This window comes from Coturnix japonica, chromosome 26 (genome assembly GCF_001577835.2).
Source record: "Coturnix japonica isolate 7356 chromosome 26, Coturnix japonica 2.1, whole genome shotgun sequence".
Taxonomy (NCBI): domain Eukaryota; kingdom Metazoa; phylum Chordata; class Aves; order Galliformes; family Phasianidae; genus Coturnix; species Coturnix japonica.
Window position 1 is genome coordinate 691,711 of NC_029541.1, and position 12,268 is coordinate 703,978.

Below are 12,268 nucleotides of genomic sequence, written 5' to 3' on the forward strand. Positions count from 1 at the left end.
ACATCCAGCCTGGGTCCCAAATATGCCTGCCTGAGACTTACATGAGGTAATTCCCCACATGCATCCCTCGGTCCTGCCCTGTATGTGTGCCAGTGCACACGTACTTGTGAAACAACAAGTGGGCTGGCACAGCTCCACTGCCCATCCCAGCCACCCCCGTGGGCAAAAAAAGTGACCCATGACAACATGAAGAGCAGCGATGCTTGGCCACCAGCCCTGGGCTCTATTCCCATGCAAACAACCCACTTCCAGATCTGCCACGCGTGGTCACCAGTGAGTGACCAGCACAGGGCATGGCCACATCTGAGCGCCCTACAGGCAGCTGCTACCCTCTGTCAGTGAAGGAGATGCTGCACTGTGATGGGGGGTGCGTTGCCCCCAGGTGGGATTGGTCTGTCCCTCCTGGGCACGTTTCTAGGCAGCGGGATGGAGGTGAACCCACTGCTGTGAGCAAACAACTGCAAACAGCGGCCGAGAGCAGAGCCTGTGTGGGTGAAACTCCGGGCACTGCCATCCGAGGCTCTGACAATGATTAAACAGGCCAACCCAGATTTCCCGGCAAGGCAGCGCTGGGCTGGGGCTGGTGGTTCACATTATGCAAATCACCTGGATCGGGGAGCATGAACGTTTCAGGGCTGGAATTCCCCTCCGGCCTCCAGATCGCATTACGCCACGCGTGCTATAAAAGAGGAGAAGGCAGGGCAGGATCTGCCCATCGGCGCAGCCGTGCGTGGCAGCGGGCAGGGCTCGCTCGCTGCTCTCTGGATTAGCTGCTGCCCAGGGATTGCCATCGCAGAAGGTACCCAAGATTTTTCCTCCCTGGTGGGGATGTCCCCCGGCCCCGGCAGATGCTTTACTCCCTCTGTGTGCGCTGGGGACGTGCTTGGTGCTTTCTGGCTGTACACTGTCTTTCCCATTGTTGCCTTTTGGGGAGCAGCGAGGTGGTGGGCTTCAGGCGACCAGAAGGATGCAGCTCTTCCACCACGGTCTTGCAGCTTGACAGCTGATGGGATTTGCTTCTTGTACCAACTTGGAGGATGGCCCTGCTTGTGGGGCATCTGTGGGGCTGGGGAGCGTTTGATGTTCCTACAACACCCGTCCCCATGGAGGGACTGTGTGACCAACAAGTGGGGCCACCTGCTTGCCGTCCCAATGGTGTGAGCGGGCATAGGAGCTGGGGAAGGGGCTTTGATGAGGAGGATGCCATGTCCTCATCCTGCTCCAGCTCAGCCCTGGTGGCAGTCAGTGCAGCACTGGGTGGGGGGCTCAGCAGCAGCAGTGCTTGATGGAGGCACAGAGATTGTGGGGTTACAGCGGGTGCTGCATGTTTGGGTCCCTGGTGCCAGGGCTCACTGTCACCTCTTGTCGCAGAGCTTGATGGCGGCATCTTGTGAGATCAGCAACATCTTCTCCAACTACATCAGCGCCATGTACCAACCCGAGGAGGTGCAGCTGCCCCCGGACGTGCTGGGATGCCCTGGGGAGGACAGCGGCATGGGGCTGAGCCTCTCCTCCAGCCAACCCCTGGCAGAGGGCACAGGTGGGATGGGGCACAGTGGTGGAGGGGTGCAATGGTGGTGGTATGCAGATGGGGTGCCCAGCATGCAGAGCACAAACAAAGCAGTACTGGAAGAGCATTGCAAGGACACGGTCCCACTGAGGCAGGTCAAGGCTTGTGTCGTGCCTCAGTTTCCCCAGGGGTACTTTGTCTGGACGGTACCTCAGCTGCTGCAAGGTGTGATTCCAGCCCCATATAACACACTGTGCCCTGCACGATGCCTGTGGGACCGGCCCAGGTGCCCAGCCCTGCACTAAGTCCCATTCTCTATCCCTTACAGACAAGCCAGAGTGGTTCAGTGAGCTCCCATACTTCTGGACCAAGGTGCAGGTGCTGGAGTGGATCAGCTACCATGTGGAAAAGAACAAGTACGATGCCAGCTCCATTGACTTCTCCTGCTGCAACATGGATGGGCATGCGCTCTGCCACTGCACCAGGGACCAGATGCGCCTCATCTTTGGGCCGCTGGGGGATGAGCTGTATGACCGCCTGCATGAGATCAGTGAGTGTCCCCATGTCCTCTCAGTCCCCAGGTTTGGCAGCTCACAGGGTGAGGCCAGGACCCCCATGCCAGTGCAGGGTGGGGGCACAGAGAAAGGCCCAGACTGGGTTGGGCTCTGTTCCCCACCATGCTGAACAAGCATCACTAATCCTGGTTCCCCAAAACCCTGCAGCCTCTGATGAGCTGAGCTGGATCATTGAGCTGCTGGAGAAAGAGGATGCGAATTCCCAAGAGAACTTCCTGGACAGCAGCCACCTGGGTATGAGGAGGGCCACAGGCTTTTCCCCAGTGCCACAAGTGGTGCAGGAAGGGCTCACCCACTTCTTCACTTCTCTGCCCTCTCCAGAGCTTGGCAATCCCTGTGCTAAGGACTCCCTGGAGGACCTGAAGCCCACAAACCCTTTCCTCGCCACAGACTTCACCTGCTTGCCCGGCGCCATGTCCCCAGGCAGCTCTGACCTCTCAGGTCAGTGCTTTCATAGTGTCGTGGAATTTTACCTGGCTGAGAACTCACACAGAGCTGAGAGAGCACCAAGTGTGGCTTCATTCCTGGCTGATGCCGGGAGGAGGGGGCAGAGCCAGAGGGAAGCTGCAGAGCCACAATCTGAGCTCTGTCCCTCTGCCCCCCCAGGACCTGTGATGTCCCACAGCCCCAACTCCCAGGACTCCGGTGGAAGTGACCTTGACCTCGATCCCATGGAAGCAAAGCTCTTTCCTGAGGGTGAGTTGATAGGGGAGCTGAGCATGGCTGCTTCCCATCTTCTGGAGACTCAGAGCCAGGCAGTGATTTAGGGGCATCTGCCTGTCCCTCTGGGATGGGTTTTCTTTGTGTCCTGGGCCCATTTCTCCCCGCTGAAAGTGTGGTGGTGCATGGTGATGGTGGAACAGAGCTGGGGCAATGGGGATTTTGGTGGGAAGGAAGGACGATGCTGGATGGAATGGGAAGACACTGCTTAATAGAGCGGGCTTAAAAAGAGAGTGCAGCCCCTGGTCCTGCTGCCTCCAGCCAGCTCTCCCTCTGGAAGGTGTGTCTGAGCCCAGGGTGAGGGGGTTGCAATCCTCAGGTGATTAACATGTCCCCTTGCTGCACACAGATGGCTTTGCAGGCAGCAAGAAAGGGGATGGCAAACATGGCAAGCGGAAACGGGGACGGCCCCGAAAACTCAGCAAGGACAGCAGAGAGTGCCTGGAGGGTCGGAAGAGTAAGCACTGTACGTGCTAACCCAAGCCCTAACCCTTACCTTAGCCCTCACCCTGCTGTCTCCTTGGTGAGACGTGAGGGGCAGCACGGTGCCTGCTGGCCGTGCCCATGGCAGGAGGACACCCTCCCCTAAAGGCTCACTCTGATCTCAGCCCCACGAGGAACTCATCTGTGGGAGTTCATCCGTGACATCCTGATCCACCCCGAGCTGAACGAGGGGCTGATGAAGTGGGAGGACCGACGTGAGGGGGTCTTCAAGTTCCTGCGCTCCGAGGCGGTGGCTCAGCTCTGGGGGCAGAAGAAGAAGAACAGCAGCATGACCTATGAGAAGCTGAGCCGAGCGATGAGGTGAGTGCCCCCCATGTCCCCTGCAGGGAGGAGGACTGCCCACACATCAATGTGAGGGCTGCATCCTGAGTCCCCTCTGTCCCCTGTAGGTACTACTACAAACGGGAGATCTTGGAGAGGGTTGATGGGCGCCGCTTGGTCTACAAGTTTGGAAAGAACTCCAGTGGATGGAAGGAGGAGGAGGTGCTCAACAGGAACAAGGAGCTGTAGGAGACCCGGATCAGCCCCTGGCTCCTCGGCAGGAGTTTTTTTGCGTGCAGATGGACTGTTTTTTTTGCCTGCAGATGCTCCAGGAAGCACATGGCACTCTGAGCCTTGCATGGGCCCACTCGTGTGTGCTGGTGTCCGCCAGCACCAAGGCGTTTAAAGCTAATATTTTGGCTCCAGTAGGTTATTGTGAACCATTATTTCTCTTGCTGGATTTGTTACTTCCAACTGGAGAGGCAGTGACTGTGGGACTTTGTCTGTTTGAAAGCCTGGACAAGAGCAATGGGGAAGAGAAGCATGAGTGGCATTGGGCACCGATGTGATGGCACAGCAGGTTCCTGCTGGCACCCACCTGTGACTTGTCCCAGCCACCTGCTCCACGTGTGATGGGTGAAGCCCCTCTGACTGCCATGAGAAGATGAGAACAGTGCAGAGCTTCACCCCATCCCGGAGAGCCCAAAGAGCAACTGAGGACTCAGTTCACCAGGGCTTGGCTGCGTTTCCAGCCTGTCTCCCCAGGAACAGACTTTTTCCCAAAGAGTAGCTTCTAATTTATGTAAGAGAAAACGAATATACAGATATATTTTTTCATGTGTAAGGAGTTCTCGCGTGATGGTGTGCACTGCGGGGCACATGCATGTCCTGCATTGCTCACAGGAGGCGATGCTCAGCTGGACTGAAGTGATGTCAGGGGGCACAGGCTGGCACTGTGTTGGCCCTGGGAGGTGGATGCCAACCCACCAGGCACCCACAGATCCCTCCTTTTGAGCTGGGAATGTCAGAAGAATAAACTGTTGTCTAGTTGGGGTTTTGTAACCCTGTCTTATTGTGGCTGCTTTTGTTGAAGGCAAAGTTGGGACTGGACTCTGAGATGCCCCTGGGGAGACTGGCAAAGGCTCAGAAATCCATTTTAGCAGGGGGCTGACTGTTGTTGCCTCCCTTGCTGCCAGAGGCATGGCACAGTTAGGGATTACCCTTAGGACACTTGCAAAGTTGTGACCATAAGCAAGGCGACGTGTGTAAGGTGTCGAACACAGCATCTGTGCCGGCTGCCCTGTGCTGTGCTGGCTGCAGGAGCTGGAGCTGCCCCATTGTGAAGCCACAGCTTGCAGGTGGGGCTGTGCCTTACAGCAAAGATGGATTTAGGGATGGGAGAACCACAGGCCCCGCTGCAAGTGGCTGTTGTCCCTCCCAGGCTCCCAATGGCTGTAGCCCCAGGCACCCCACACCTGTGCTGAGCTGCTGAGCCTACTCAGTAGAAGATCACAGGAGGGAATTTGCAGTCAGACAAAACCTTGGAGATGACAAAACAACAGACAAGAAGGAAAGGCCGCCCTTATATCCCTCTGGGCTGCACACACTGAGATAGGACCTTGGTGGTGGTGAGGAGAGATCCCAGTGTGGATGTGAGCTGAGCTGCAGCCATTAGCGCTCTGCAGAGCTCCTTGCACAACCTACTCAGGGAACGGGTTCTCCTGGCTGCCTGGGGCCCATCCTCACCTCAGGCAGTGCCGGGAGGCAGCGAGATGCTCGGGATGCCCACACTAACACCGCATTCAGCACGGGACCATGGCGGTGGCACTGGGAAAGGGAGGAGATAGGAGCTGAGCTGCAGCTGCCATCCCTGGTGGGGAGTGCAGGGCTGTGGGTGAGGTGTTTGTTCTCCCTCCATAGATAACCCCAGCAGGTTGGCAGGCAGAGCGCAGCGCCTTGTCACGCAGTCCGCTGCCTTGCCAAACGCGCCCTGTTTGCTCAAACAGTTTCATTTCTTTCCCTCTGCGGTTTGTGTTACCTAACGAGCTCGGGACAATGTTTAACCAGCCCCGGCAGCAGCAGGAACCCCGTCTGCCTCACCTCATTGTGTCCCCAGTGCCACCCCACTCGGGTCCGTCCTCCCCATGGCCCTGTGCTATTGTGGGCAGTGAGGAGTGGAGCAGAGCTTAATGCTTATGGGATGGGGTACACAGTCCTGCACCCCCTTTTTGTGTGTCCGGGGGTGGAAAGGGGGTGGGGGTGGGGGGGGTGAGGTCACTCCCACATGTGCACACAAACACACACTCATGGAAACCTCCACCGTGACCTCCACACCCGCGCTGTGCCAACCCAGCAGAGCCTCTGGCATGAAAAGGAGATGATTTATTTGTGTGGGGTTTTTTTTTTGTTTTTTTTTTTTTTTCCCTAATCTTGCAGGAGGTGCCCGGATCCCACGGCTGTGGCAAGCGGTGGTGAACAGAAAGAGCATTTTCCACCTTGTGCACCAGAACTGTTCACACGAGGTGGTCCCAGGTGGAAACACGGCGCTCAGCTCCTGCAGAAATGCCTTCATCAGCCTTCAGAGTTATGCATTAAAATGGGGTTCTGTCCTCTGAGAACACCCGCTGGGATGGGGGGAATCCTGATTCCAGCTGGGAACATGAGGGTGGCTGATCCTGGCCAGATCTCATTCTGTGGGGCCCTTCTCCCTGGGGCACTTTGTCCAGGTGGGCATCAGCCCTTTGGATTCTGGGAACAAGCCTGCAGAAAGGAAAAGGTGTGTAAAGCTAACGAGGTTTGGTCCTGCTGGGAACATCTGAGGATGAAAAGCCTTGGGAACCAACCTGTGAGACATTTATTGCAGCACCGATAAGAAGCACTCTCCCTGCTGCATTTCACCCTGGTCCCTGACCAGCCCCAGGCTTACTTCATGCAACCCAGGCTAAAACCTGCTGGGTTCTAGGACAAGCTGTAGCTGAGTGTGGTTTGACATGGAAAGAACCAGGCTGCAGAGCTCCCATGTTTTGCCAAGAACATGGTCAGTGCTGCGCCATTTGGGCTGCTCCATTGCTTTGGGTGCCTTTCCAGCAGTGGGTCAGGCTACCAGCTCAGCTGGCACAAATAAACCCAGGGAAAGGTCTCCCTGATGGGGCATCCATCTGCATGTGTGAACATGGTAGGGATGGGTTGATGGTTGGACTGGATTATCTTACTGGTCTTTTCCAGCCTTCATGATTTTATGATACCCTGAGCTGAGCAGAAAGCAGTGAGCACCAGATAGCACTGGGGTTTGATGTGCTTGGGGGACAGAACTCCCTGCAGTTGGGTACAAGTTTGGGTGCAGGAGTGTTGTTTGGGAAAGCCCTTCCCTGCTGCACAAGGCAGGAAAGTGGTCTGGTGCTGACTGCAGCACAGTCCTTTAAAGGGCCTTGAGGTTATCAGCTTCAGGGGATAGAAAGGGGACACATACGGGTGTGGAATAGTTATACAAAAGGAGAGTAATGGGGAGGAAAGAGCTGACAGCTGGGGGATGTGAGCTCTATAGCAGCAGGTAGGACGTAGTGCTGGGGGTTTGTGGGAGATCTCTGCCAGTTTTAGGGCTGAGTGGGCACCTGTGGGGCTGCCCCTGGGGTCCCAGACCACACTCCCCCTACCTGGCAGCTCAGGGGTTCATTTTCTAATTGCTGCCAGCAGCAGCTGCCCTGGGGGTGTCTGGCTCACCCTGCAGAGCTGATGGTAACTCCTCTGTTCAACTCTGGGCTGTTTGGTTGTTAAACAAGAGGGTGGCTGTTCCTGCTGTAGGAACGGGGAAGCAGTGGCTGCCTGGAACCAGAGGCAGCAGGCTGCCAGCAGCCGGGTGCGTGGGGGGCACTGCAGGGCACTGGGACCACTGGGGCACACCGTGAGTCCCCACCAGTCCTCCCTCACCTTTCCCTCCCATCTCATCCACCCATGGGGTTGGTTCTTCAGCCCCACACTGTTTGCTGCGCACCCAGGGCTGAGGCTCTGCCCTATACATGTGGGGTTCCAGCTGACCATGTGTCCACGATACTCAGGATCAGATGTGGGACTGAATCCTTCCCATCTCACATTCCCTGCCCAGAGATTTCCCCTCCTGCAGAAAATGGCACATTTCATGTTGCCCAGGTGAGGATGGATGGGCTCTGGCATCCCCAAAATATGGCACTGGTTGGTCTTCTTGTCTCCCTTTCCTTCGCTCCACCACTTCCATCAAAAACCCAAGGTCTGTCTCACTGTGAAACAAAAAGAAATATTCATTGCATTCTTGTTTCCTGGCCAGCTCTACCCTTTGTTATCCACCAAACACTCTGTGGAGCCTGGCACTGCACCAGCTTGCAAACGAAGTCACTGGAAAGTCCAGGAATGAGGGAGCAGGACCTGAGGGCCCCATGTGAGGGGCAGGTTGGCTTTGGTGCCTAAAGCAACCCCAGATGTCTGCCACACTTTGATAATGTGTGGGCCTTAAAGCCCTGAGTCCTGCCAAGGTTGCCATGGGGCAGGGAGGGGGATGGGGACAATCAGAACCGTAGAAATCCCAAGTTGGAAGGGACCCACGGGAATGGATGGACAACCATGATGGAAGGTAGTGTCACCCTGCTGTGGCTGAAGGGGTTGGGGAGCACAGATGGGAGGTGTGCCATGCAATTTCTGTCCTGCCATCCCGTGTGGGATAGGACTTTCCACTTCCAAAGCTGCTGGAAAAGTACAGCCCCAGAGCATGTAGGTGTGCCCCAGGGCCGCCGGTCTGAGTGATGCATCCCATGGCTGGCCACGAACATCAGAAATTTCCAGCTGTATATGTACAGGGGCTGGCGGTGCCCTGAGCAGCAGGCACACCCCACTGAGCCCTAGACATGCTCATGCGTCAGCTGTGCTCTCCTCCAGAGCCTCAGGGTAAAGGTCTGATGGGGCGGAGGTGGCAGAGCTCCATTGGTCTCCAGAGCTGGGGTGGTCTGTGGGGATGAAGATCCCCAGGGGAGATGAGCTATAGGGGGGGATCTGTCCTGGGCATCCCATCACAAAACCTTTGGTGATAGCCCTCCACTTTGAGCAGATCCCATTGGAAAGGCTTTTCTCACATGCAGATCCATAGAATGGAGGTTCCAACCATTAAGGATGGAAGAGACCTCTGAGATCCCCAACCCCACTGTGCCCTATGACCACATCCCTCAGTGCTGCATCTTCATGGTTCTGAACTCCTACACGGACAGTGGACCCCTACTCCCCTCCCCAGGCAGCACATCCCAGTGCCTTATCACTCATCCCTATGTCAGTCTGGTGGCAGCTCCCATGGAACCCCCAGGCCATCCACAGTGTGGGTGCTCCTCTAGTTTTTGCCTTCAGGACTGTGAGCAAGTCCAGACCTGAGCCTGTTTTCAGGCAAAGGGTGGGTCCAACAAGAGGATCTCATTGCTCCAGGCCTTTCTAAAAGGAGCCAGGTTTCAGAGCGTGCTTTGTGGGCACAGCATGGTGAGTGGCTGTTGGATCTTCACCAGCTGCCAGAACTGTTGTGTGTCCCAGTATTCCTGGACCCTGCTCCAGGCCCAGGGCTGGGAGGGAGAGTCATTCCCAATGTGGGGGTCCTAGGATGTGACTCAGCTTTGGGTTCCCTTATTGACCAGAGGAGGAGATGTGCTCCTGGAGCACATTCCTTGTGCACAGCCCCACAGCTCTGCATAGTCCCCAAGGCTGGAAGCCCTTCCCAAACAATCCTCAATTCCCTGAAGCTGCCTCAACCCCAGGGAGCGGAGAGCCCAAGGGTCGCTCTGTGCCCTATGCCTTTACCTTCAGGCACTGAGACCTGTCCCTCTCTCATATCCTCCCTTCCCAGCAGTGACGGTGGCAGGCAGTGGCAGGCAGCCAGCCCCACCTGCCTGACAGGTAGAGCAGGGTGGGGGCAGGCTGCTGGCACCCGCTGTGCTGTGCCCTGCCCTGTGCTGCCAGGCACTGCTCACCGCCCTGGGAATGGGGAGCTGAGCACCCACTGCCCCCGGGGGCTGCACATCACTGCCCAGGGTGCAGGTGTTACCCCGATCCATGCACACAGCTGTGCATGCAGCTATAGGTGCCTATACAGAGCTGCATGCACAGTGTGTTGTGCTGCTGAATGATCAACACAGATGCTCAGGAGATGTCTGCAGTCTTAGTTACACAGAGGTACATGCAGTGTGTTGCACACACATGGGTGCATGCACAGAGCGAGCTGCAAACATGAGCAGGCTGCAAGCATGCACACACTGCACAGCCTGACCACCAGCATGTGCGTGTGTGGGTTCTGCAGGACATGGGGGCTCAGACAGCAGGGTGATGGAGCTCACTTGGATGCAGGCAGTGAGCAGCTTTCCCATAGGGCTTACAGGCAGGCTGGGCTTCAAAGCAAATGGCTGCACTTGGGCAGTAAGGACAGTCAAGGGAACAGCAAAACAAGACATGTTGCTGACCATGCAGCACCTTGCTGACATCCAGCTGCAGGGCTGGCCAGTAGGAGTGGGGGGCAACTGCTTGCCCTTCAATAACAGCAGGAATCCAAGAGCAGAAGCTCCAGCTCAATCATCTGTCCTCAAACACCCACTGTAACCCAAGGAAAGAGGCACCCAGCACAGACAGCTCAGTGGGGAAGGGGACAGGGAAGGGGCTGCTACTCTGTGTCCCCAGAACTGTCCTAGCTGTCCCCGGGGTGACGCTGAGCTCATTTTGCTGTGGTTCCCCTCCCTGCTGCATGGCAGCTGCTTTGTCACAAGGCAGGAGGAGTGGGAACAGGTTATTCAAGGTCTGCATGGCCCATGGCAAGTGCTGCTGAGCTGGAGGGATTGGGGCACAAAGCAGGGCAGGGGGTGCTCAGGTAGGATGTGAACCCCCATGGGCAGCCCAAGGGAGGGGGGGTGGGCTCAGAAGCCTGGGACCCCACGGCATTAAAGCCATGGGGTGCAGGTTAGGGGGAGAGGGATGCTGCCCCCACCCACAAGGTGTGGCTGGGAGGCTGAGCAGGGGTGGAATTGTCATCACAGGCGGAAAAAGCAGGTTGGGGTCAGGAGGGGTCACACTGAGGTCAGATCTGGGGACAGATCTGGAGGGGAACGACAGACATCCCCTCTTTGGGGCCCTGCAGCACAAAAACACCCCCACGGTGTGGGAAATGCCTGGGGTGAAACCCTCACCATCAGCCTCCTGGTCTGGGAACCTGCTGGTGGGTTCCAGCAAGCCGAAAAGGAAAAATAGAAGGGAAATAGGAGGGGGCATTCCCATTTAACAGCATCCTCCACATTCAGGTTGGATATACATTGGCACAGGCTGCCCAGGGATGGGGGACTCACTGTGCTCAGAACCATGGGGGTGTGGCACTGAGGGATGGTGTATCAGTGGGCACTGTGGGGTGGGGTTGGGGTGGGGATCTCAGGGGTCTTTTCCAGCCTTAAAGGTTTGATGGTTCTATGATCTGTGTCCCTTGAGCTGGTGATTCAGGTGTGGGAGAAAGACTTGAAGCTGACCCACAGGATTGCCTTGGAGGGGTCAGGGTGGGAAAGTTGGTGCCAAGTGGGCTCTGCAGTGAAGATTTGGCCTCCCACCTTCACCCAGAGCATCAGCAGGGTGGGAGTGGGAAGTGCTCTGGGGGGTGAGGATGCTCTGGGGTCTGACATGAGCCAAGGGCTTGCTCTGATGATTCTGCCCTTGGCCACATCCCCAGCCCAGCTGCTGGGGCCAGCAGGGTCTCCTGCTCCAAGGGCTGCAGAGACCCCCAGGTCCCCTTCTTGCAGACAGGTCAATCATTGCCTTAGTGCTTCATCTGCTCCTAGCTCCAGCCTGAGAAACTTGCAGCATCCTGCCCTAACGGTTGGAAACTTTCTATTTCCCAGCTGAAATATGGCTATATAAAAAAAGTCTTCTGTGACCTTCATCCATCAGTGAAAGATCTCTCTCTGCCTGTGTGAGCCCAGGGCTGAACCTGGCACCTTCCCCAGCAGCACCTCAGAAAGAGCTGTCCCACGCAAACAGCTCTCAGAGCACCCACACGTAACCAGAGCAGAGCATGGAGTGTTGGGTATTGCTGCAAATACACCCTGCCAGCACTTCCCCCCACAGCATGCACAGCCTGACTGCACTGCTTCATGTCCTGCAGGATGGAGGGACCCCCTGCACCACCCCACTGCTGTGCAATTGGAGCAGTGTGTCTGCATGTGTGTGTGTGTGTGTGTACCTGTGGGCAGGGACCCAGAGCACAGAGCTGAGTGAGGACGTCATGTCAGCCCGGGGAGCGGCACCACCCAGACATTCATTTTGCAAACAGCCACGGGGTCATGAACTGTATAAATGCAGGTGTGGGTTCTGGCAGTGCCATGCTGCCTGCATCCAGGTCACCCCAGGAGAGAGGCCCCAGCATGGCGGGATGGGGAGCTGGGAGCCTATTACAAAGTAATATGCTTTAGTTCTTACAAGTGCTCAGTTAGTTGGACTTGATCTTTGTTCATCCCTTTCACACAAACTATTCTACTCCATCCCATCCTACCCCATCCTATCCTATCCTACCTTATCCTATTCCAACCCATCCTACTCTACACTACACTAATGCTACGCTACACTATGCCATTCTATTCTATTCTATTCTATTCTATTCTATTCTATTCTATTCTATTCTATTCTATTCTATTCTATTCTATCCCATCCCATCCCATCCCATCCC

General features: G+C 56.4%; 1 protein-coding gene across 1 annotated transcript; it reads left to right on the forward strand.

Annotated features, from left to right (window-relative positions):
* Nucleotides 1-691: 691 nt before the first annotated feature.
* On the forward strand, nucleotides 692-4,632 carry ELF3 (E74 like ETS transcription factor 3). The gene is made up of 9 exons (XM_015884818.2): nucleotides 692-799; nucleotides 1,372-1,540; nucleotides 1,839-2,060; nucleotides 2,233-2,319; nucleotides 2,407-2,526; nucleotides 2,692-2,781; nucleotides 3,155-3,271; nucleotides 3,414-3,609; nucleotides 3,699-4,632. Exons 2-9 carry the CDS (start codon nucleotides 1,378-1,380, stop codon nucleotides 3,817-3,819), a joined length of 1,116 nt encoding a protein of 371 aa, XP_015740304.1. The 5' UTR covers nucleotides 692-799; nucleotides 1,372-1,377; the 3' UTR covers nucleotides 3,820-4,632.
* The last annotated feature ends 7,636 nt before the right edge of the window (nucleotides 4,633-12,268 follow it).

Excerpts from the sequence above, each read along its gene's own strand:
- ELF3 (XM_015884818.2), top strand. The coding sequence starts at position 1,378 with ATGGCGGCATCTTGTGAGATCAGCAACATCTTCTCCAACTACATCAGC. Across the intron at positions 1,541-1,838 it reads ACCCCTGGCAGAGGGCACAG|ACAAGCCAGAGTGGTTCAGT; the intron begins GTGGGATGGGGC and ends TATCCCTTACAG. Across the intron at positions 2,782-3,154 it reads AGCAAAGCTCTTTCCTGAGG|ATGGCTTTGCAGGCAGCAAG; the intron begins GTGAGTTGATAG and ends TGCTGCACACAG.